The following is a 25,851-nucleotide window of genomic DNA, read 5'->3' as shown; positions in this document are numbered from 1 at the left end:
TTTTCTGTGGTTACAGGCAAATTTTGTCAAGCAAATGTAGACTGTCATTATTAAAATACTTTTTACAAGGAAATTTTGAGTCTCTGTGCTGTTCAACGTAGAACACTGCTTTATCTTATTCTAAGTGTTGTGCTGTCGTGTGAAGTTTTTACTCCATATCAAATCAATACCATTGGGTCATAACTTCAACATATTTCTTTGGAAGAGAAGAAAAAAGAAAAGATGTTTATTAATGATAGAAATTGAGAAATGGTCAGCTCCTCTCCTTTTCTCTTTTACATACTATTGTCTTTAGTCTTATAAACCACTCAGTCTGTCTTCATGATTGTTCACCCATAGCCATCCAAGTCATTTGGAAGAAAAATTTCTTCGGTATCAAGATTAGTATGATCAGAATATAGGAAAATTAAAAAGGTTTTTTTTTCGTGGAGGATATTTTTACTGGAGGAGATGATAGTGATAATGATAGAAATTAAGCACAGAAAGAATTACTAAAATGAGTGTTTTAGAAAACATGAGTGAACTGAAACTTAAATTGGAATTATTGTTGTTAGGTTAGAAACAGTTTATGTTAGTTAACGGACCATTGCTAACTGCCTTTATAAAAATTTACTAAGCAGATTTTTGACTCTTTTTTTGTGACTCTCTTCCTTTTGGTTCGTTGCTAGGCCAGCCCAACTTTTCTGTAGTGCCTTCTGACTACACTTACATCATGAGGAGCAGTTTTGCATGGTGATTAAGAGTCTTAGCTCTTATCATATGCCTTTTAGCCACCATGGCATTGTGACCTTGGATGAACTGAATGTGTCCAGGCCTTAGCTTTCTTATTTGTAAAAGGGAGATGATATTAACTATATGATAAGATTAAGTAAAAATTAGTGTGTATCACCAACTTGATGGACATGAATTTGAGTGGGATTTGGTGATGGACAGGTAAGCCTGGCGTGCTGTAGTCCATGGGGTCACAAAGAGTCAGACACAACTGAGCTGAACTCAATATGTATAAGGCAGTGGCCTTCAAAATATTTTGTTGCTTACTCATAAAAGAAATTTGAAAACCAGATTCACGTATTTTTAAGTTGATATCTGTTATTTGTCATTGAGTTTATTAGTTGAAAGATATAATTTCCAGTGTATTGAAAATGTTAACACTTTGAAATAGAGTTGTTATAAACTTATTTTAAACACATCCAATTAAATGTAAATACTTAGCAATGTGGTAGTATCTGTTTTATAAAATGTATAAATTTTTGTAATTGCCATACATGTTCCTCACAGAATTTTATAAAACATTCTTTTCTTGAAAGTGTTTTATTCATCACCTGTCCAGTTTCTGTACTATCATAATATGTACTCTTGTGAACATGAGGTTCTAAATGTTTAATTCTTCTGTCTGGAGTTATTACAATTAATGCATAATTAATTAAGATTGTAATAGTCATGGTACCTTGAGTAAAGGAGAGCTTTACTGATATTTGTTTGGCATCATAGTGGTTTTTAAATTTTAGGCAATGTACTCTTGTAAGATTTGGGTTGTATGAAAGACCTGCCATTTTTCTTTTTCTTTTTTGAGTGAGGGAAGGAAATTTGTGAAGAAGGTCAGAAGTAGCTTAAGTGTATAGCTTAGACTGCAGGTGACTTCTCAGGCAGATTGTCTTGGAAAAGAAAACAGGGAAGTTGATGTTCTGAAAATTGGTTCTCAGAAAACTTATTCTTGATTGTGTACCCCTTGGAAAGTTGTTTATCTCAGTTTGAAATCGATGAATTAAGTATAGTTCAGAGCGTAGTTTATAAATAGAATTTAAAAATTTTGGAGTGTCTTACTGATCTCTGTATTTAAGTTTTTTATATGGAATATTTGTTCCATGATTTCCATCAAAATCCTTAGTTTGACTGTGTTAAAGAAAATCTGAAAAGAAATAGATTTATATTTTTGTACTTTCTTTGAAACGTGCTATTGGTATAGAAATCCTAATCAAAATGGTTTTTGTTGTTGGTTTTCCCCAAATTGGTCTCATACATGTACTTTACCAACTGTAGTTAAGGGGCTCTGAAAGATTTCAGGAGAATTGAACTTCTTTGGTTATTCAGTCACTCATCTGTGGCAACGCCATGGACTGCAGCACTCCAGGCTTCCCTGTCCATCACCAACTCCCGGAGCTTACTCAGACTCACGTCCATAGAGTCGGTGATGCCATCCAACCATCTCATCCTCTGTCGTCCCCTTCTCCTCCTGCCCCCAATCCCTCCCAGCATCAGAGTCTTTTCCAGTGAGTCAACTCTTCTCATGAGGTGGCCAAAGTACTGGAGTTTCAGCTTTAGCATCATTCCTTCCAAAGAAATCCCAGGGCTGATCTCCTTCAGAATGGACTGGTTGGATCTCCTTGCAGTCCAAGGGACTCTCAAGAGTCTTCTCCCAACACCACAGTTTGAAAGCATCAATTCTTCTGTGCTCAGCTTTCTTTATAATCCAACTATAATACAATCCAACTATCTCACATCCATCTATTGACTACTGGAAAAACTATAGCTTTGAATAGATGGACCTTTGTTGGCCCTTGAGGTATAATCATAAACATTTTTACAGATAAAAGCAAAATAAACATTTGGCTTATGTCCTTTAAAAAGTATTTTGGTTTACTTCAACTTTTATGATGAAAAGGGTAAAGCTTTACTGAATGCAAGTCATCCTGAGAGGTAAATTGTTTTTAGTCATGCAAGTTACTTTCTGTTACTCTTTATAGGAGAGGAATCAGGCTGAGTTGTCAATAAAATAAGTCATTTTAGCTATTCAGTCTCATTTTCAAAGGGTTGGTAAGAGAGGTCATCGGCTGTTTGAGTTAGAGCCCCATGAGATTTTATTCATTTATATTTTTGATTGATAAGAAGAAGCCTTTCCAGCATAGACTAAGAATGGAACTTAAAGAACTATCTTCAGTAAGTATATCGTAGTAATGACAATAAGTCTTAGGTAGTGCTTACCATATGCCAAGTCCTTTACGCATACGAATTCACTTCATTTTTTAACTACTCTGTGAAGAAGGTGCTCTCGTTATCCCTATTTTTAAAGATAGGTTAAACTGAGGCACACAAAGTTAAGTAAATTTGTTCAAGATGTCAAAGCTAGGAAGTGGCAGAGCTGAGATTCACACCTGGAGTTTGACTCTATAGTGATTACTCGGTTAACCATTGTGCTAAAATATATCTGGTTTCCTATAGAAATCAGTCATCTTTTGGTCCTACTTGGGCACATATATGATTGGCTAGGGCAAAAACATTATGAAATGCCTAAGTAACCATTCTGGAGAAGGCAATGGCAGCCCACTCCAGTACTCTTGCCTGGAAAATCCCATGGATGGAGGGGCCTGGTAGGCTGCAGTCCATGGGGTCGATAGGAGTCGGATACGACTGAGCAACTTCACTTTCACTTTTCACTTTCATGCATTGGAGAAGGAAATGGCAACCCACTCCAGTGTTCTTGCCAGCAGAATCCCAGGGGCAGGAGAGCCCGGTGGGCTGCCATCTATGGGGTCGCACAGAATCGGACACAACTGAAGCGACTTAGCAGCAGCAGCAAGTAAGCATTCTCTGCCACCAGACGAGATTGCCACACACACACCATACACCCACATTAGAAGAGCTATTAGTCCCCACAGTTGGATGCCAGTTTCTGTCAGAGGATCAGGCTCTTAATTACAGTGAAAAGAATTTATGAGGAAACTTAACTGTTCTTCATGAGCAAGAGTACAAAAAATAGTTCATATCAGCTTAAGAAGAGATATTTAATGAAAATACTTTAATTCAAGCTTTTTGTAATACAAGGATCAGATGCAAGGAAATATGTCTAAATATTAAACATGTATGCTGGTTAGACTCAAGACTTAATGGAAACCTTCCTTTGTTGCATTCCATGTTCTATTAAGTGGTATTTAAATTAGCATCACAATCCATTGTGAAAAAGAATCAGTCCCATATTAAAGAACTGAAATTTAGGATACTCACTAGAAATAGCAGTAAGTGTTAGTTGCTCAGTTGTGTCCAACTCTTTGCGATCCCATGGACTGTAGTCTGCCAGGCCCCTTTGTCCATGGAATTCTCTAGGCAAGAATACTGAAATGGGTTGTCATTCCCTTCTCCAGGGGATCTTCCCAACCCAGGGATCAAACCCAGGTCTCCTGCATTGCATGCAGATTCTTTACCCACTGAGCCACCAGGGAGGCCCAGAAATAGCAATAAGGTTTTATTAAATAAGGACTTCTGACCAACTTAGACAAGTTGTCTGTTTCTCCTGAGTGGTTTAACTATTCTGCTTTTGTGTTTTTGTTTTATGAGGTTAAAAATTAAATATATATCTTAATATTAGAATTTTAAAAAGATAGCTTAAAATTTATTTTCAGTGAATATAAATTTTAGATAATATCCCTCAAACTTGATTTCCTTAAATTCTCAATTCCTGTTTTCATCCTTTCATTAAAGATACTTACGACAAAATGCAGTAGGTTTTCTTTTAGATTTATATTGTAATTATGATTTTTTTAATACTTAATGGCACCCCACTCCAGTACTCTTGCCTGGAAAATCCCATGGGCGGAGGAGCCTGGTAGGCTGCAGTCCATGGGGTCACTAAGAGTCGGATACGACTGAGCAACTTCACTTTGACTTTTCACTTTCATGCTTTGGAGAAGGAAATGGCACCCCACTCCAGTGTTCTTGCCTGCAGAATCCCAGGGGCAGGAGAGCCTGGTGGGCTGCCGTCTATGGGGTCGCACAGAGTCGGACACGACTGAAGTGACTTAGCAGTTACAGTATTCTCTCATTTCTTTTTTCTCTGTCCCTAATTTTTCTTTATAGTAAACATACATAACAATGTTTAGCTTAAATAAAGAACTACTGAATGATCTTATTGCTTGATAGATGAAGTCTCTAGTTGGGAGTATAGTAATAGTTACATTTACCCTTGGAAATGAATGGTTTTTATTCTGAATTATTTGTAACTTCATAAATGATTACAGTTTAACTTCAGATTTCTATTAATGTTTTCTGTGAGTAATTTTGAAATTCTAGTCATTAATTACTGATGGCTATCAACAGCTCATACTGTTTAATTAACTTGAATGCACCAAAGAATTAGGAAGAAGCCAGAAAAAGACCACCAAGAATTTAAAGACAAAACCTACTGGCATAGACTTGGCTCGGGGATAACTGTGTTAGGCCTTTTGTTCATTCTGTCTTTTCTTAATTTACATGCAGTTTCAATAGTGTTTGATTTTCCTGACTCTTTAGATTATAACAAATAAATTATAAATAGCAGTAGTATGCTTCTGGGTTAGGTAGCGGTAGACTCTCAGATTACATTAAGAAGAAATAGCATTATTACCTTTACATGTTTTGACTTTGTTTTTCTCTTACACAGAGTACAAATGTTTGTAAATATAAGAAGTAATTAACTCTAAAAAGGAGTAACTGGCAGACTCCTAGCAAGGGAGTAAGATTAAATAGAAACCATAAAAAGTAGATACAAGTGTTCAAAAATTATAATGATCTTGGCCCATTTAGATATGGGGCAAAACAATTATCCCCTGAAGTATGTGCTTTTAAGTCAAGAGTTTTTAATAACTCCTAAGTAAGATATGGGCTTCTCTGGAATTTTTAATAATTCTTAAGTAACATAGGCTTCTCTGGTGGCTCAGCAGTAAAGAATCCTGCAAATGTACGAGATGTGGATTCAATCCCTGGGTCAGGAAGATCTCCTGGAAAAGGAAATGGCAACCCATTCCAGTATTCTTGCCTGGAGAATCCCATGGACAGAGGAGCCTGGTGGGCTACAGTCCATGGGGTCACAAAAGAGTTGGACATGACGTAGCAACTAAACAACAAGTAACATATAAAAGTTAAATCAGATTTATTACCTGTCGAGAAATAGGGATATAAAATGTACTTTATAATAAAGTCTTTTTTTTTTTTTTAATTTAAAGAGGGTAAGCTTCAGTGTTTCTAAAATTTTGTTCATATCCACAAATGATATATTTACTATATTTAGTGTAAATCTGTTTTTATTCTTTGTTTTCCTGTACTTTGTTTCTTTGTCGTCTTTTGCAGGTACTGTACTAAAATAGAAATAAAGCTTATTTTGCTTATACTTATTTTGAATGTGAATAAAGTTCATCGTATTCAAAATAATTTTTTCCCCAGGTGCTACAAAGTACACAGATAAAGACAATGGAGGAATGCTTGTGTGGTCTCCATATCACAGTATCCCAGATGCCAAATGTAAGTTTTCTGAAACTGGATGTCTATGTCAGTAGGGAATCAATCAACCAATTCAGAATGCAACTTATATTTGTTTTTGGATCTCTTAGATCTCCTAAGAAATAGTTTGCCTTTGTTTTATTTTGTTTTTTTGATGGAGCTTGCTATGTTAGAATGTTTTTCCTTTTGAAAGATAGTGGGTTGATCATTCCAATTTGTGTCAGGCCCAGGAAGACTGAAAAAACCTAGGATCTGATGGCATTGCTGCTTAAATCCTGAAGCAGGGGAGGGAGTTACAATGTAGACATCTGCACAGGCTATTCCTCAGTGTATGAAGCTGTAAAGAAATGCCTTCAAACTTCCAAGAGCCCACTATCATTACCATTTTAAAGAGGAAAGGGGAAAGAACTGACTTCAGCAGCCATCGATCAGGTCATCTTTGTGCTCTCCATTTCTGGACGGAGACCTTCTGGATCATTGACCATGCACTTCTTGAATCATGGTGTGGCTTTAGACTTCAGTGTGATGTAGCGGACCTGATCCTTTGCGGCACATCAGATATAGGAAACGTGCAGGTAACAAAACTAAGATCCCCACCCCTCCACTCAATTATCATTTGATTTATTAAAACAAAAATCACTGAACAGCTATTTTAGCAGCTGTAAAATAAGTTTGTCTTTTTAAAATATTTACCAAATATCAAAAGATGTCCCATGCTGGTTTATTTAGTCCCATGAAAATTAACGATGTCATGTATATCATGTGCACAGTATGTCTAGTCATACTTATTAATGCAGTAAGAGAACTAAAAATTGAAAACTGAGTGTTATTTTGCATACCTGATAATTCTTCCTATTTACAAGCTTCAGAATACCAGGAAAAAGTCTAGCTGGTAATCTAGGAATTAATGCCCTTGAGGTATTTTTAACTGAAAACACAAAATTGTACATTTTGTGTACTGAGGAACCTGAAAGAGATTGTCAGGTTTTTTCAGGTTAGTCTTCCTTATAGGCAGTTTCATTCATAAACTGACCATCAGTGTGTCATTGGTTTTTGCCTTTTTAGCACTGTTTTATATAATGATGTATTTCTTAGCAAAGTGGAAAACAAAATTCAGAAAGCCAACATGTCCTGCAGTGGTGTGTCCACCTGGAATATCCCAGTGAAGGTCTAGGGCAGTGGTTTTCATCCCTGGCTGTGCTTTGGACTTGCTTAGGGGAACTAAAAAAAACTTCTATTGATGACTGGCCTCCACCTCAAACTAATTAAATCAGAAAGTTTAGAGGGTGGAGCCAGGACTTGCTATTTTAGAACTCTTCTGCTGATCCTAATGCATAACCAAGGCTGGGAACCACAGGTTGATTGGTTTTATTTAGCCTTCTCTATTTATAGGACTACAAGACATTTTTGTTAATCAGCATGTATGTAGATCTGTCATATGTTTAAATACTATGAGTTCTAAATAGAAAATAGTATTTGGATTTTCTCCAAAGCTTGCAATCTTAGGGAGATACAGTAACATCCATAAAAATTAGTTGTTAATACAACAGCATTATTGTTATAATAGCATATTTATATATTAAACTGTACTGTACTGTTAATAACAGCAAACTCTTAGGAAGTACTTAAAATGGGCCAGATGCTTCAAGCACTTAACATATACTAGCTCATTTAATCCTAGGAAGAATAGTACTGAAAATAGTAGTATTTTTATCACTATAGTGAAGAAACTAAGATACAAAAAGGTCAAGTTAATTGCTTAAAGTCCAAAAACAAGTGACAGGGCTGGGAATCAAGTCTTGGTAGATGAGCTAGCTGTTCTCGGATCAGAATTCTTAACCACTGCTTCTCAAAAATGTGCTTAAAGAATTTATATATTTATATTGTATAGGATTTAGAAAGACTTTGCATAAAAATGAGTCCTAAATGTGAAATGCAGGTTTCTCAGCAATAAGGCCTTGAAATAGCCTGTATATTTATGTCATAATAGAAGCTGTGCTTATTTAAACAACTATTTGCTTGATTATAATAATTGAGGATGAAAGAAAATGGAATATATAAGTACCTTTTGTATAGCTAGCATGAGGAGCTGAAGAAAATTTTAGGCATACTAAAACATGTTTAAATTGTTACTATACTGGCAAAACTATAAACCATCCTTTATACAGTAATCAAATATGGGAAGGTAAAAGCTTTGGGAAAACTCTTAACATGAGATGAGGTCTTAAATAGCTAAGTCTCGCTAAATAAATATTGCAATAGAAGCTACCTAATATTTTACACTATAATTAGGCTCTGTTGACTGACCACAGATTGATCTTTTTATAATACAAAAATAATTAGTCATGTCAGTAAATTTAATAAGTATATGCTGTATGGTCATGGAGATAAGGCATACTAAGTAAAATTTTAAACCAAGTGAGCTTCTGATCCTGTATGTAGAAGTGAAGGTCTTTTTTATGATGTTTTATGGAAAATGACTTTGGCTTTTTTTTAATCCCTAGAGTATAATTGTTTTTAAATTTTGCTTTGTTAAAAAAGCAAAGTCAACCTGGGCAGAAGAAGTAAATGAGAATAATTAATTATATAACACTGTTTCGTTACAGTGGATGAATATATTGCAATTGCAAAGGAGAAACATGGCTACAATGTGGAACAGGTATGTACAGAAACATTTTAATATTGAGGTTTGCCTCAGTAATTATCAGATCCAAAGAACATCTCATGATAGTTTCTGTCTTAAGAAAGTGCTTAAGTTCAACCAACTTTATGAAAGTGAAAATGTTAGTTGCTCAGTCGTGTCTGACTCTTTGTGACCCCATGGACTGTAGCCCATCTGGCTTTTCTGTGGGATTCTCCAGGCAGGAGTGGGTTGCTATTTTCTTCTCCAGGGGATCTTCCCAACCCAGGGACTGAATGCAGGTCTCCTGAATTGCGGGCAGTTTCTTTACTGTTTGAGCTACCTGGGAGGTTGTAGCAAAGTCTGACCTTTCATCATTAAAGATTTTGCTTTTATAAGCATTATTTATCTCAAGGGCTTTTGAGAACATTTTTTGAACATTTGTCTCTCAGTACCTCTGGTTTGTTTTTTTTGTTTTTGTTTTTGTTTTTTGAGTTCTTAAAGGTCTGAAAGCCTTAGGATTACTCTAGCAAATACTTACCAAAAGGGAAAATTTTTTTAAGTAGAGACAATTCTCTGACTTTTTAACCTAAAAGACCTAGAAACTAAACTTTTTATTTAAAGAAATATTTTAAGATTTTTAAATTTTGAAGGAAATAATTCACAAAGGGCTTAAAAAAAATAGATAACTTTAAAAGGAGATATATGTGGTATGGGACTGCCCAGGTGGTGCAGTGGTAAAGAATCCACCTGCCAGTGCAAGAGACAAAGCTTTGATCCCTGGGTCAGGAAGATCCCCTGGAGGACGAAATGGCAACCCATTCCAGTATTCTTGCCTGGAAAATTCCATGGACAGAGGAGCCTGACAGGCTATATAGTCCTTGGCGTCGCAAACAGGACTGAGCAAATGAGCATGCACACACGCATATATGACATATGGTCCATTATCCCTGGTAAAATGGGAATGTAGAACATGGAAAGTGAAAGTAAAGTGGACATTCTTAAATTTCATTTCAACTAAGTATAATATCAACCTCTGTCAGAATTAATAGTAAAATAAGTGAACTTTCAGTTACCTGCATTATTAAGAGCTAATTTTATAGTTAGCAACATGGTTAAACTATAGAAAATCATTTTGGTGAGATTGAGATGTTAATCTAAATATAGTTAACTTTTCTGTGGGTTTTGAAGACTTTGCTTATGTATTTTGTTTTTAAGACTTGACTTTCTTTTTACTATTTGATAAGGTTAATTCTTTGAAATGTGACTGTATATGTGTTCATTTTCATGTTCATTTTCAAGGAGTACTACCAGAGTACCAAAGTATTACCAAAGTGAGAAGTTAATGCTATTTAAAAAGTTGCTATCTCTCCTCTTAAAAAATAAACCTTTATCCCCTAAATGATACTCAGTCAGTCAGTTCAGTTGCTCAGTCATGTCCGACTCTTTGTGACCCCATGAATCACAGCACGCCAGGCCTCCCTGTCCATCACCAATTCCTGGAGTCCACCCAAAGCCATGTCCATTGAGTCGGTGATGCCATCCAACCATCTCATCCTCTGTCCTCCCCTTCTCCTCCTGCCCTCAATCTTTCCCAGCATCAGGGTCTTTTCCAATGAGTCAGCTCTTCGCATCAGGTGGCCAAAGTATCAGTACCTTACAGTAAAGATTACAACAGAAGGAAAAGTTGTTAAATTGTCTAAAATTATCCATTTCAGGTTTTCCTATGATTTGGTAATAAAGTCATTGAAATTATTAATATGCCTTATAGTAATTCTTTGTGTACATTATGATAATAAAGAACTTTAGAAATACATGTGGTAAAGTAGTGTTAAAGTTGCATTTGAGGTACTCTTACTTCTTAGAAGTGTTTAGCCCAGGATACTTCTAACAGATTAAAACATAAATATTTCTCTACTGAGTCTTGTCTGAGCACTTCTAGTTTTGTGTTATAATTGATAGTTTCATTCAAGTATTGACTTACAGGTTATTTTTCCTTTTAGCATATTTTTCCCTACACTTGACAAATGAATAAATGTGAGTGAAAGTCTTGATATGAGCCTACAGACCTGCTTTAGTAATTATAGCCACTCTCCTCAGCTCACTTTTTCCTAGATTCTACAGCAGATGTGGTATGTAAAAACATTTACTTTCTGAGGCCCTGATTTGAAAGAAAGAAATGAGCTCTGTTACCTGGGCACCCTGATTAAAAGCCCCAAACTGAATGTATCTTCAGTTGAAGTCATAGGCTTAAGACTTTAACCTGATTTGTGTTTAACTCTCTCAAGTGTGATGGAACATAAGTCCATTAAAACCAAAGGGGAATGATTTCTCTTCAAAGGCACTTGGCATGTTGTTCTGGCATAAACATAACATTGAGAAGTCCCTTGCTGATCTCCCTAATTTCACTCCCTTTCCGGATGAGTGGACAGTGGAAGATAAAGTCCTATTTGAACAAGCCTTTAGTTTTCATGGGAAGAGCTTTCACAGGATTCAGCAAATGGTATGGTAATTTTGCTTTTACTGTGGTTCATACCTGAGTGATACCTAATTCTGTTGTTAAACACTTCCTAATTATTAAATACAAAAAGTTTTCCAATCTAATTGTTAAAAATATTTTGAAATAGGTAATTTGCATATAGTCTTACTTTCTACAACTACTCTTAATATGTGATCATTATGTTCCATTTCATTGTAATAAATTAAGATTGTGATAAGTATATGTTTAATAGACTTACTAAATAAGTTTATCATTTCAGGAAAAATCATAATTTCAGTTTTATTAAATGTTTCATTTTTAACATGAATATTTTATTTTCAAATTTATATTCCTTTGGATATGAAAACTGTTGATAGAAATTCTGTATCATTTCAACGTTGTTCAGGGGCTGTTCCTTTTTTTTTTTTTTTGAAAGAAAAACTGCTCTTTATTTCTAGTTCTTAAATTTTTTGTGTTTCTAGTCAAAATTGTATAACTCTGAGAAGTTGTTGCATTAAACTCTTTTAAGTTGAATTTTGGAAATTAGAAATGTTTGCAAATATATCTAAGTGTCTTCCATAATCAAAACCAACATTTTTAATTGGAAGAGTGTGTCCTTATTTGTCAATATATGACAAAGTAGTGCATGATCGTTAGTCCTTTTAATATCCAAGTCTGTTTGCATTATTTATCATCTTAAAGCCTGGATTTAAAACAAAATGGTATTGAATTGCTTTTCTTTAAAACATTATGCTAAGCAACAGTATGATTGCACTTATACGAAATATCCAGAATAGGCAAATCTGAAGAGAAAAAAGTAGATTAGTAGTTGCCAGGGTCTGGGTTAAAGGGAGAATAGGGAGTGACTGTTAATAAGTTTAAGGTTTCTTCTTGAGGTTATGAAAATATCTGAAATTAAATAGTGGTAGTTGCACAACTTAGTGGGTAAGCTAAAAACCTCTGAATTGTACACTTTAAATTGGTAAATTTTATGATATATGAATTATTAATCAGTTTATAAAAATCCAGTTTACAGAGGGGGTGGAAAGAGTGGAGTAACTCTAAGAAAACAAATGTGGAATATTACCATTTTGCTGTGGACTTCTGGGGCCATTCACATCATATTAGTTTGTGACATCCTTCTCTTCTTTCTCTGCTCAGAATAAATAGGAATATTTATTTACAAATATCAGTGACATAGGTATGGTGGGGTTCTATGACTGTAGCTGCACTTTTTAATGCTATAATTCATAAAGGTACCTGGGAAAATTTTGTCTATGCTTTTGTTTGCTAAGTATCAAAGAATAATATCAGAGATGTTATTCATTCTGTTAATCAGAGTTTATGAAAAAACTTGCTGATATTAACATGATTTTTTTTTCAAGCTTCCAGATAAGACAATTGCTAGCCTTGTGAAATATTACTATTCCTGGAAAAAAACTCGATCTAGGACAAGCTTAATGGATCGCCAGGCTCGTAAACTAGCCAATAGACATAATCAGGGTGACAGGTAGGTTGGATGCCTTTATAGAGTTACAGGTATTGCTTGTATTTCCTAAGGTAGAACAGTGATCACAGTACATTGTAAATGCTTCTTATCCTTATATTCCTATTTCTGCTCTGACAGGAAGAACTGAGTGATCAGAAATTTTCATAGTAAGAACTTTCTTCAACTCTTTAACTGTTAATCATAGTCAGCAAACCTTTGTACTGAGTTATATTTGAATTGTATTTAATTACAAATGCTTCCCTTTAGTATTGATATATTCAGTACATATATTTAGACTATATTAACAAATATATTCGGGACTTTCCCTGGTGGTTCAGTGGCTAAGTCTCCCTGCTTCCACTGCAGGGAGCATGGTTTGATCCATGGTTGGGGAACTAAGATCCCACATGCCAAGCTGTGCAATGAAAAAGTAAGGGAAAAAAAAAAAAGAAATACATTCTCTGGAAGGTGGTCTTTCCACAATTATCTGAATAACTGAAGTCCACATTATTATAGCTGTGTCTTTCTGATAGTATAAAAGATCATTTTTCTTTCTGGTTTTTGTCTGTTTTTATCCTCCAATTGGAGAACTGAAATAATAAATATTACATCAAATTAATATATATGTTCTTTCTCCCAAATGATATTTCTTTCTAAATATCTTTCCTATTAAGTCTCTGTTTTTTAGCTGGAAATGTTTGCTTAAATGATTCTATATACCTAAAAGGATAAATGTTTCTAAACACTAGAGGAATCTAAATTATGAAAACTTGTGTTCCTAAGGATAACTCCTGGGGAATATTTAGTAAAATTACTAGGTAGCTATATTACAGTTTTATAAGAACACTGGAATAGAATAAAAAGTGAATTAAATTTATTAATCTTTGTTTCTTTTCAGTGATGATGACGTGGAAGAAACACACCCAGTGGATGGAAACGATAGTGATTATGATCCCAAAAAAGAAGCCAAGAAAGAGGTAATGATGATCATTAGAGTGCTTGTAATTGTTCTACAAATTCACTCCAAAAAAATGAGCAGTACTTCATATTAAGAAAAGCATTTTTATATAATGGATTAGAAGGTAGTAAATGTCAATGTTAATTGAAGTTTTTTGGAAAAGCAGAAACATCAAGAATTCCAATTAGCCAGTAGTTTAAGTAATTTGGGGATTATCTCATCCATTCAGAGGTATAAAAGCCCTCCCATGATGCCTGTTCTTTTTTTTTTCTGGCCACTCTGCACGACTTGTAGGATCTCAGTTCCCTGACCAGGGATTGGACCTGGGCCACAGCAGTGAGAACTGGGAACCCTACCCACTGAGCCCCCAGGAGACGACCCACAACACCTGTTCTTTAATCCATAGAAAAGAAGTAAAATCACCCTTAGATGAGACAATATTAAGTGTAGAATATTTTTTTGGAGAACATTTAGTTTATTCCATTTTATAACAAATTAGAAATTAGTACCAGGTATGGCGATGGCACCCCACTCCAGTATTCTTGCCTGGAAAATCCCATGGATGGGGGAGCCTGGTAGGCTGCAGTCTATGGGGTCTCGAAGAGTCGGACACAACTGAGCGACTTCACTTTCACTTTTCCCTTTCATGCGTTGGAGAAGGAAATAGCAACCCACTCCAGTGTTCTTGCCTGGAGAATCCCAGGGACGGGAGAGCCTGGTGGGCTGCGGTCTATGGGTTCACACAGAGTCGGACACGACTGAAGCGACTTAGCAGCAGCAGCAGTAGCAGCATACTGACACCAGTGAAAATTGAAAGCTACCTCAAAGGAAGAGATGAAGGATTCCCAACTAGAAATGCAGTTATACTCCTCAATTTAATGACAATGGTGATGACTTAAAATCTTGAAAAGTTTTAAATTGATATACATGCTCATTTATTAAGGCAAGGAATTACATAATTGTAAAAAATATATAGACCAGATGTCAGTGGGTAAAGGCTTGTGATGTATAGGCAACTTGTGAAAATAACATTGAAGATTGGAGACACAAATGTGACCATCCGGTTTAATGACCCGCATTCCTCCTCTTAAGGAACTCAAATGCCATGGCCCATTCTGGCACTTGTCATCTTTCGTCAGTGAAATTTGAAAACTTCTACTCAGCTTGATACTTTACTGATTTTCTTACTACTGCTAAATGTTCTCAGATTCCCTGAATCCTTCATTTTTCCCCAAGCCTCCTTGTCTCCCTGAACCTTAGACCAAATGGCCATTTCCTTAAGTTGCTCTCTTCCTAGTGTCTGTAACTCCGCATTTCTCCCACTCTTCTGCTATTCCTTCTCTAACCCTGTAAACCCACAGTGCTGGATAAATTGCTATTCTTGGTCTGGGGTTACAAGAGAAGATTACACAATTATGGACATTGTTGCTACTTGCAAAAAATAGTTTTCAATCTCAGTGTAACCCTTAGCATCTCTCAATTTTTAACCTGTAATTTTCAGTTTTTTCCATTGGTAAAATTAAAATAATAGGTTTGTTCTGACAATCAACTAGGTAATATATATAAAAGCATTTATTATAGTACCCAGTACATAATAAATCTCGAATAGAATTTATTGTGTAAGCAAGTATTTGAACAGTCATCCTTTTCTACACATCACCTACCACCTCCCCTCTCCCCTGAAAAACTCAGCAGATAACTTCACTTTCTACTTCAAGAAGAAAATATCAAGCAGGAATACCCTTAAATTCCAGCCCCTCCCCTAACCTCTGTGCTACCACACTACCCTTTTTATCTGAGTATATTTACACTTAGGACATTATATTAAAATTACTGTTTTTTGCCCGTTAATGTGAACTCTTTGAAGTCAGGGCTTCCTGTAACCCTGGAACGTCTGGTACCGCCCCCAGTATTTTACACAGTACTCATTTCCCACTTCCTTGCTGGTGCTTGATAGGATCAGACTTTTAAAATGTCACAAATGCAGTAATATGAAGTAATGAGCAGTCTGTGCTGCATGCCTCTCTTTGACAGTAAGAAAGGTCCCTCCCCTTGTTCTGTATAGTTTCATTGCTAGTTTCATCCTACCTGTCCCTGCATATTGCCTTTAGGACCTTTTCCATCAGTTTCTTTGCCATACTTTCAGCCTTTTGTCTGCAGCCCAGAAGTATGCTCGTCTTTCATTTACAAGCATCACTATCTATCTTGGCATTACTTCACTCTTGGAGTTTGCTTCATTCAGCTTGCTGCCCCTTTACTTCTCTCAAACTGCTGACAGGTCAGCAGTGACCTCCTTCCTAACTGCCACATCCAGCGACTGGTTACTCAGTGCATTCTCCTTGTGCTTCCTGTATTATTTCAAGTTATTGACCCCTCCCTTGTTCTGAAAATCTGGTTTTGACTTTTATAACACCATTCTCTGATTCCCATCTACCTTTTTAATGTGTTATTTAGTTGCTCAGTTGTGCCCAACTCTTTGCGACCGCAAGGACTGTAGCCTACCAGGCTCCTCTGTCCATGTAATTCTGCAGGCAAGAAGATGGGAGAGTTTCCTTCTCCCGGGGATGATCTTGACCCAGAGATCAAACCTGTGTCTTTTGCATTGGCAGGCAGATTCTTTACCCCTGAGCCGGCGTGGAAGCCACTTTTAACCATCGTGTCTCGGTTTTAGTGACTTCTTTTTCTCTTTCTCAATTACTCTGTTCATTGTGTGATTACTGTTTCTAATTTTCTCTCTCAGATAACTGTAAATTTTATTCTTTTGTCTTTGGTCTTCTAGGTGACTGCCTTATTTTTAGGTTCTCATCTCTTCTCTGAATTACTGACATTTTCTATCTTAATTTACCTTATCTCCAAACATTGCACCACACCTTCCAAGACCATTCTCTACACTGCTGCCAAGACAACCTTTTAAAACCAAATGTACTGCTTGCAGTTCCTCCATGGCTTTGTCTGTAGGATAAAACACAACCTTTCTAGTTAGACATTCTCCACCCCACCCTGTTATTTCACACTGCTAAGAGAGTTTCAGGTAAGTGTTTTCATGCCCTGGCTTTTGCTCTTTGTTGGTCTGTTCTTTCTAGCGTTCCCTTTCTTCCCAAATATGCCTGGCAAATTCCTCATAACTCTGCAATATGTAGCTTGTCTATGAACTCCCCTTGCCTTATGTTGAATTGATTGCTTCCTTGTTTTTCTTTAAATCCACTGCAGTCCTCACTGAGCTGAGTGGAACTTGTGTACATCTGATCTCCCCTCACCTGCCTGCCTTTCTTGAGTGGTATAAGCTCTTAAGGAGCAAGAAATGAGTCTCAACTGCAGGGCCTGGTACATAGTAGGCAGTCAGTCAAATATATTAACAGATAAGAATATACACTATAAACTCTTAATTGCTGTACCAGTATGAGAGATGGGGATTTGGGTTTAGTTACCTAGGAAATGTGTGTATGTGGAATACTGTTTTGTCCAACCATGTGAGGTGATACTTAAACATTTGGTCTTTTGTTTGCCAGTGATCTCATTCCGTTAGCAAAAGACAGTGAGGGGGGTAAAATTTTAAAAGTGCTAAAAACACACTGCAGGGCCGTGGTCCAGGGCTGGCCTGTGTGTCAGCAGTTTCGTTCAGTTCCCTGCTCTTTCCCAGATGGTAGGGGCACTGGGCAGGGAATGGTGCTGTAACATTGCCTTTAACACAGGCCTGCTTCTGCAAGTTAATGACGCGTTATATGGAAAGGTTTTTATTTTTAACTTTTAAAAATTATGAAACTGTACATACCATAGACTATGTACAATCTGAAGAATAGTAATAAATACCAGTGTGTCCATCACTGAGCTTAAGAAGAAACAGAAGTCCTTTGTTTTCTTTATTGCAGCCCACTCCTTTCTTTGCAGTGGGAACCTGGAAGGAAATCGTAAACATCCATTGTATGCATGTGCCACCACTTACCTACTCCAATTAATGGACATTCTTTCTAGCTGCTTCTTATTATGAACAATACTGATAAGAGCATATCCTGGATACATACATATACAACAACTCCTGTGCGATAGCAGTTCTCAGCAAGATTTAGTATTACCTGCATAAGGGACATGTAAAAATTATGGAGGTGTTTCTGGTTGATGGACACTCTTAGCATATAGTGGGAAACGGATGCCAGCTCTCCTGAAGTATGCAGTGCAGATTATTCCACCAAAATGCCAACCACGACTTAGTGAGTAGTAATACCCTACAATTGTTTGGAGTGGCATTACTCTATTTAGACTGTAACCATGTTTAACTTTTCTTGGGTGTGTGCGAGCTAAATCACTCCTGTCGTGTCTGACGCTTTGTGACCCTGTGAGCTGTAGCCCACTAGGCTCCTCTGTTCATGGGATTCTCCAGGCAAGAATACTGGAGTGGGTTCCATCCCCTCCTCCAGGGGATCTTCCTGACCCTGGGATCAAACCCACATCTCCTACATTGCAGGCGGATTCTTTATCATTAGCCCCAGTCTATTTTAGACTATAACTGTGTTTGACTTGCCTAAATAATGGCAAATCATTTTCTACATTTGATGTACTTCTATTGGCTATGAGAGTACTCATTACCCAACTTCCTTGCCAATACTTCAGGACTTCCCAGGTGGCTCAGAGGTAAAGAATCCGTGTGCCAATGCAGGAGACATAGGTTCAGTCCCTGGATCAAGAAGATTCCCTGGAGAAGGAAATGGCAACCCACTCCAGTATTCCTGGCTGGAGAATTCAAGGACAAAGGAAACTGGCGGGCTACACTCCATGGGGTCGCAAAGAGTCAGACACGACTGAGTATGCAGCATTCACTGCCAGTACTTTATATGATAAGACTTGCAAGATGTTAGCAATCTGATAATCTGAAATGGTATCTCATTGTGTTCTCAGTTCGTTCATCAGATTACTAATGAGGCTGATTATTTTTCCATCTGTTTATTATATATTATTATGTCTTTTTTAAAGTGCTTATTTGTGTTTGTTTTTTATCTTTTGGTTTGGTTTTGTCTTTTTCTTAAAGAGAATGTATGAATTTTTTTCTTACTGAATTCCTTGTATATTCTAGATACTAATTTTTTGGTTAAGTGTGTTGCAGAGATCTTTTAGCAGTTCTTGGTTTATCTTTTTTTACTCTCTTTACATGCTTTGATGAACAGCTATTTCATCAAAAGTACGTAAATATTCAAATTTCAATATTCTATATTTTTTTCCGTAAATTTAAAAATTTTGCTTTTTACACTTATGTCCTTTATCTGTCAGTAATTAGGTTTGGTTTATGTTGTCAGATAAAGATCCATTTGTTTTTTTGTTTTGTTTTCTAATACGAAAATGAGTTCATCTCTTTCCACTGGTCTGCCATATCAGCTTTATCATGGATGAGGTTTCTATATAAGTATGGCTCTCTAGGGGCTTCCCTGCTGGCTCAGATGTTAAGGAATCCACCTGCAGTGCAGGAGACCCGAGTTCAATCCCTGGGTTGGGAAGATCCCTTGGAGAAGGGAATGACAACCCACTCCAATATTCTTGCCTGGAAAATTCCATGGACAGAGGAGCCTGGCAGGCTACTGTCTATGGGGTTGCAGAGACTCAAGTTAACATTTGCACTTTCACTGGCTTTCTAGTCTGCTTCTCCTGTCAGTCGCATGTCTTAACTAGTATAACTTTATAATAAACCTTGATAGCTGCTGGGATAATTCCCCTTACTTGGTAGTGCTTCTTAAGGCTTCCTTGGCTATTTTTGGATCTTTATCTCAAACTTCAAAGTAGGAGAGCCCTACTTGATATTCCATTAAATCTATATGTAAACTGGAGAGAAATGAAATCTTTGTTACCTGTTTGTAGATTAGTTTGCATTTCCTATATAGAGGTTTATATTATCTGAAAATAATAGCAGTTTTATTTCTTTTCAATCCTTATAATACTTTTTATTTCTGCCCTTACTGAACTGGTTAGAATCACCAGTATAATGTTGGAGAGAAGTTATAATAGCAAATATTTTTATTTTATTCCTGACTTTAGAAAGAATAATTTTAGGTTTCAGCATCAAGTGGGATGTTTTTGAAGGTTTTGGACTTGCTTACCTGACTGTCAGCTAGCATTCCTCTATAACCTGGTGGTCCCCTAGTAATCTGGCTTCTTACCATGGCTGGTTTCCTCCAAAGTAATCATCCCCAAAGCAGAGAGAGAAGGTACCTAGCCATTTCTGGCCTAGCCTTGCAAGTTACTCAGTGTCACACGTGTTACTTTCTGTTGGTTGTAAGTGAGCTACTGAACTTGGTCCAGAATCAAGGAGGATAGGATAGAGAGTCTCTCTTCTCTGTGGTTGGAATGCTGAGGAATTTGGGGATATGTTTTAAAACCTCCAAATCTAGAATGTTGAATTTTCATGAATGTTTTTCCATGTGTGCTTGAGAGTAATATATACTTTTAGTTATTGGTTATAGGGTTTTTTTAATGTGTCTTAATTGAAGCTTGTCAGTTAATACGATTGAAATCGATATTCTGTTACTGCTTGCCTACTTGCTAGTATTGGTTTTGTAGGTGTTTATGTGCTTTTCTGATGGATTATTGAGAAATAACTGTATTTTGAAGCTATTATTTATTAAATGTGTAGAAACTGTTTTGTTGAATTTGAAACCTTTATCTTCTACTTTTAAAGATTATTTGTCTGGTATAGCTCTATCTGCCTCCTGAGAAATCTGTATGCAGGTCAAGAAGCAACAGTTAGAACCAGACATGGAACAATGGACTGGTTCCAAAGTGGGAAAGGAGTATGTCAAGGCTGTTGTATATTGTCACCCTGCTTATTTAACTTATATGCAGAGTACATCACGTGAAATGCTGGGCTGGATGAAGCACAAGCTGGAATCAAAATTGGCGGGAGAAATATGAATAACCTCAGACATGCAGATGACCCCACCCTTATGGCAGAAGGCGACAAAGAACTAAAGAGCCTCTTTATGAAAGTGAAAGAGAACCTAAAGCTGACTTAAAACTCAGCATTCGAAAAATGAAGATCTTGGCATCCGGTTCCATCACTTAATGGCAAATAGATGAGAAAACAATGGAAACAGTGACAGACTTTATTTTCTTGGGTTCCAGAATCATTGCAGATGGTGATAGTAATTGCAACCGTGAAATTAAAAGACACTTGCTCCTTGGAAGAAAAGCTATGACCAGCCTAGGTGGTGGTTTAGTCACAAGTTGTGACCAACCTAGACAACATATTAAAAAGCAGAGACATTACTTTGCCAACAAAGGTCCATCTAGTCAAAGCTATGGTTTTTCCAGTAGTCATGTATGAAAGTAAGAGTTGGACCATAAAGAAAGCTGAGCACCAAAGAATTGATGTTTTTGAACTATGGTGCTGGAGAAGACTCTTGAGAGTCCCTTGGACTGCAAGATCAAACTAGTCAATCCTAAAGGAAATCAGTCCTGAATATCCATTGGAAGGACAAATGCTGAAGCTGAAGCTCCAGTACTTTGGCCACCTGATGCGAAGAACTGACTCATTAGAAAAGACCTTGATGCTGGGAAAGATTGAAGGCAGGAGGAGAAGGGGATGACAGAGGATGAGGTGGTTGGATGACATCACCGACTCAATGGACATGAGTTTGAGCAAGCTCCAGGAGTAGTTGGTGGTGGACAGGGAAGCCTGGCCTGTTGCAGTCCGTGGGGTTGCAAAGAGTTGGACACGACTGAGTGACTAAGCTGAACTGATAGCTCTGTCATCTTTCTTTTGTTGTGTTTGACTGGTATCGTTATTCCTTACTTTCAACATTTCTGTGTCCTCGTATTTTAAGTACATGTCTTACAGGAACAGATACGTGCTATTTTTTATTTTATCTATAGAATTTAGCCCCTTTATACCAGTTATGATTGATATTTGTATCTTTGTTATTTCTTATTTTTATCTTCTATTTGACTTACTTTCTTTTTGGATCAAGAATTCATCTCTTGTTTGATTTTTTTATTTTACTCTCTACTAGTTAGGAATGTTTCTATATTTCTATTCTTACTGTATACTCTGGAAGTTTTATCCTGCATATTTAACTTTTAAAGTCTAATTTTGGTGCTTTTAATGAGTTTCTGGTTAATTTAAGTCCAAGATGCTTTGACTTCAGCCACTACCTTCTTGTTTTATATGCTATTTTTTTTCCAGTTTTAGTTACATCTTATTTTTTAATATATCACATTAGACATATAGTCAGTGTTAGATTTACTAAGCTAACAAATTTACCAATTTTTAATACTTAAAATACTTAATTTTGCTTACCTTTCGTTCTTGAATCTTAGAACTTCCTTTGAAAATAATTTTTCTTTTTTCCTAAGTGTATCTTTTACAGATTAATTTAATGAGACTCTATTGATTATGAACACAGTCAGTTTTGGAATGTCCAAAATGCCTATTTCTTAAAACCTTAGTTTTGCTGGGGTTAGACTCCTAGGTTGACCGATATTATTTGAAGATATTCTGCTGCTTTCTGATTTCTATCATTGCTTTAGAGAAGTCTGTTGTCAGGCAGTCTGCTATCATTCCTTTGGAGGTAATTTTTAAATTTTTTTTTATTGCTTTACAATATTGTGTTGGTTTCTGCCATACATCAACATGAATCAGCCATAGGTATACGTATGTCTCCTCCCCCTTGGACCTCCGTCCCACCTCCCACCCCATCCCCGCCCTCTAGGTTGTCACAGAGCACCTGATTTGAGCTCCTTGCGTCATACAGCAAATTTCCTCTGGCTGTCTGTTTTACATATGGTAATTTATATGTTTCCATGCTGCTCTCTCAATTGGCCCCACCCTCTCCTTCCCCAACTGTGTCCACAAGTCTGTTCTCTCTGTCTGCATCTCCATTGCTGCCCTGCAAACAGGCTCATCAGTACCATCTTTCTAGATTTTACATATATATATGTGTGTGTGTGTGTGTGTATGTATATATATATATACATATATATGCTAACTGCTACTGCTAAATCACTTCAGTCATGTCCGACTCTGTGTGACCCCATAGACGGCAGCCCACCAGGTTCCCCTGTCCCTGGGATTCTCCAGGCAAGAACCCTGGCGTGGGTTGCCATTGCCTTCTCAAATGCATGAAAGTGAAAAGTGAAAGTGAAGTCGCTCAGTCATGTCCAGCTCTTAGCGACCCCACGGACTGTAGCCCACCAGGCTCCTCCATCCATGGGATTTTCCAGGCAAGAGTACTGGAGTGGGGTGCCATTGCCTTCTCATATATATATATATATGTTAGTGTACGATATTTGTTTTTCTCTTTCTGACTTACTTCACTCTGTGTAACAGGCTTTGGGTTCATCTACCTCATTAGGGCTGACTCAAATGGGTTTGTTTTTTTTTATGGCCAAGTAATATTCATTGTATGTATGTACCACAGCTTCTTTATCCATTCATCTGTCGATGGACATCTGGATTGCCTCCTAGTTATTTTCAATAGTGCTGCAACATCTCTTTTCAGTTATGGTTTTCTTAGGTTACATGCCGATTAGTGGGATTGTTGGGTCATATGGTGGTTCTGTTCCTAGTTTTTTAAGGAATCTCCATAATGTCTACCAAGAGTACAAGAGGGTGCTCTTCTCCACACCCTTCTTTGGAGGTAATTTAACTTTTCTCTTTGTCTGCTTTTATGATCTCTTCTTTGTCTTTAGTGTTCATAGTTTCATTTTGAAGTATATGGCTATGGATTTCTTTTTTTTGAAACTTGTTTTGGACTCCTTTGTATTTTCTAAATCCTATCTTAAGTTCTGTAAAATTCTCATTTGTTGAATCTTTGAATCTAAGTCTCCTTCATTCTCTCTCTGCTGTCTTTTGAGAATTCTTTTAGAAATGTAATGGACTTTTCACATGTCTCAATCACTCATGCATTCCATGTCTTTCCATACTTCCATGGTATGTTTTGGGCATTTTTCTCATAGGTGATTTCAGAGTCACTAATTTTCTTTTGAGCTCTGTCTAGTCTGCTGAGTAACCCATCCATTGAATTTCTAATCTGATTTATAATATTTTTTATTTCCAGATGTTCTGTTTGGTTTTTTTGCCTGTCTGCTTGGTCAGTTTTGATGGACTCATTTCTTATAAGAATATTCCATATTTTCAATTCTTTCTTTCTTTTACATGTATAACATCTTTATTGTATTCTCTTCATCCAGTAATTATAATAGTTGTGATCTCTACAGATACAATTCTGTTGTTTGCCTTCTGCAGTGTTTTACTCAGGAGGCTTGTTTGGCAGTTTGTAGTTGTGAGCTCATTTTCCTTGGAACATGTTTGTTGAAAATTTTCAAGACCTGCATTTACAGTGCATTCTTCTAAAGACAGCTTGCATTTACTTCTGCTAACTGAAAGCCCTACCAACCTGAGACACTCTAAAGTAAATTTTTGATTTCAGGTTTTTCAGGCCAGACAGTTCATATAAATTTTGTCTCCAAACCTGTCTGAATATAAGCCTGTGGCTAGGGATTCTCAGGAAAGACTCTTTTTGGTTTCTTTGCTTTCCTTTGAGCCAAGGTTGAAGTAGTCTTGACTTTCTTTAAATCATCCTCCCTTTGCAGGGCAGGGTCATTTTTCCTACTTTGCACGATGTTGGAGCCCCCTCCCCTTCCAGAGTTCTGGCTTTGACTCTTGTGCTCTTCACCTGTTGTCCATTGTTCTTTAGGCACGTGTCAGCTCCTGCATCCTTGCTTATCTCTCTAGATTCCTGCTTTCTCATTATTTCTGGTCTCTGAGGGATTTCTTCACCTCTCTGCCAGCTCAGAAGTGAATTTTAAAAGATTTTTTAAAATACTTGATCTAGCAATTTTAGGAGTGCTATACTGGGAGGATTTTCCCTGATCATCAAATCTGTCATGTGTTGCTTTGAATTGAGTTTTAAGGAACAGAGTGAATTACAGTACTGGGTACTATATAATTATATTATGACTTTTACGCAGAGTTCCTTTTTTAATGAATTATTAAATCTATTCAGTATATTGTCTTCAGCCTAATGGGACACAGTTTCTAATGGATTCCTATCTTAGAAGCACAGAATAACATTGTATTTTTACATCACACTTTTTAAGAATATTGCAAATATAATAATGAAATCCTACTTAAGAGTTCATGGTGGTCATTATTAGAGCTTTTTAAACCTCTTCCAAAGTGAAAATTTCAGTGTTACTTTATTCACAGGTAAATAGACTTGGAGTTTAGAAATGTTGTTAGTATTAAAATAATCTTGTGCTCTTTTTAATTTTTAGAGGCATAGTTCTCTTTCAACAACTCGGAAGTGAGAATAAAATGTTATCTCTTTTTTACCAGTTGTCTGAGCTACTAATTGTCATGATTCCTAATTTGTCCCTTTTTTTACTTTCTTTAAAACTTTTCACTTAGTAAGTTGTAGCTTACCACCCCCTCTTATTGCTGAAAGTATATCCCATCTTGAAATCGTGAAGCAAACTAAAATAATGTAAAATCCACCTTATTTTTTCATTTGTTCAGAGTCTTCTGGGCATAGAAACCTAACATTTTATTGAGTGGATTAATGAAACATATGTTGTATGCTCATCTCCCCCTAATTACTAGTTCTGTGTGTGTGTGTTTGGACTCATATGTAATATAATTGGTTAGAAGTATTTAGTAGGTGCACTTAATGTAACAGATACTTCTATTAGTAATCTATTAGTAATAGACTGTTTTCAACTTATACCTGTATACAAGCCCAGATGGCCTATTATAATTTTTTCTTCCAGGGTAATACTGACCAGCCTGTCCAAACTAGCAAGATTGGACTTGGGAGGAGAGAATATCAGAGTTTACAACACCGCCATCATTCTCAGCGTTCTAAGTGCCGTCCACCTAAGGGCATGTATTTAACCCAAGAAGACGTGGTAGCTGTTTCCTGTAGCCCCAATGCAGCCAACACCATCCTGAGGCAACTGGACATGGAGTTGATCTCTTTAAAACGTCAGGTATTTTATAAAAATCATTATTTTTGATGATTCTGTCCATTTTGCTTATTTACTTTATCCCTGTAAACTCAGTTTTATTACAGATTTTC

At 36.6% G+C, this 25,851-nt stretch overlaps 1 protein-coding gene across 8 annotated transcripts in view; it reads left to right on the top strand.

Moving 5' to 3' along the window:
- Positions 1 to 25,851, top strand: part of RCOR3 (REST corepressor 3) — a 53,317-nt gene that overhangs the window by 3,768 nt on the left and 23,698 nt on the right. For 6 of the 8 annotated variants that reach the window (XM_024976309.2, XM_024976306.2, XM_024976308.2 and 3 more), the window contains 6 exons: positions 6,193 to 6,270; positions 8,856 to 8,908; positions 11,211 to 11,372; positions 12,734 to 12,858; positions 13,736 to 13,814; positions 25,544 to 25,762. In XM_024976309.2, the coding sequence (XP_024832077.1) occupies positions 6,193 to 6,270; positions 8,856 to 8,908; positions 11,211 to 11,372; positions 12,734 to 12,858; positions 13,736 to 13,814; positions 25,544 to 25,762 (716 nt within the window). Of the gene's footprint in view, positions 1 to 6,188; positions 6,271 to 6,473; positions 6,825 to 8,855; positions 8,909 to 11,210; positions 11,373 to 12,733; positions 12,859 to 13,735; positions 13,815 to 25,543; positions 25,763 to 25,851 lie in introns of those variants that run through there. The other 2 variants (XM_015475282.3, XM_059875425.1) reach the window with 2 other exon arrangements.

This window comes from Bos taurus, chromosome 16 (genome assembly GCF_002263795.3).
Source record: "Bos taurus isolate L1 Dominette 01449 registration number 42190680 breed Hereford chromosome 16, ARS-UCD2.0, whole genome shotgun sequence".
In the NCBI taxonomy this organism is placed as follows: Eukaryota; Metazoa; Chordata; class Mammalia; order Artiodactyla; family Bovidae; genus Bos; species Bos taurus.
This window is presented reverse-complemented; position numbering and strand designations above follow the sequence as displayed.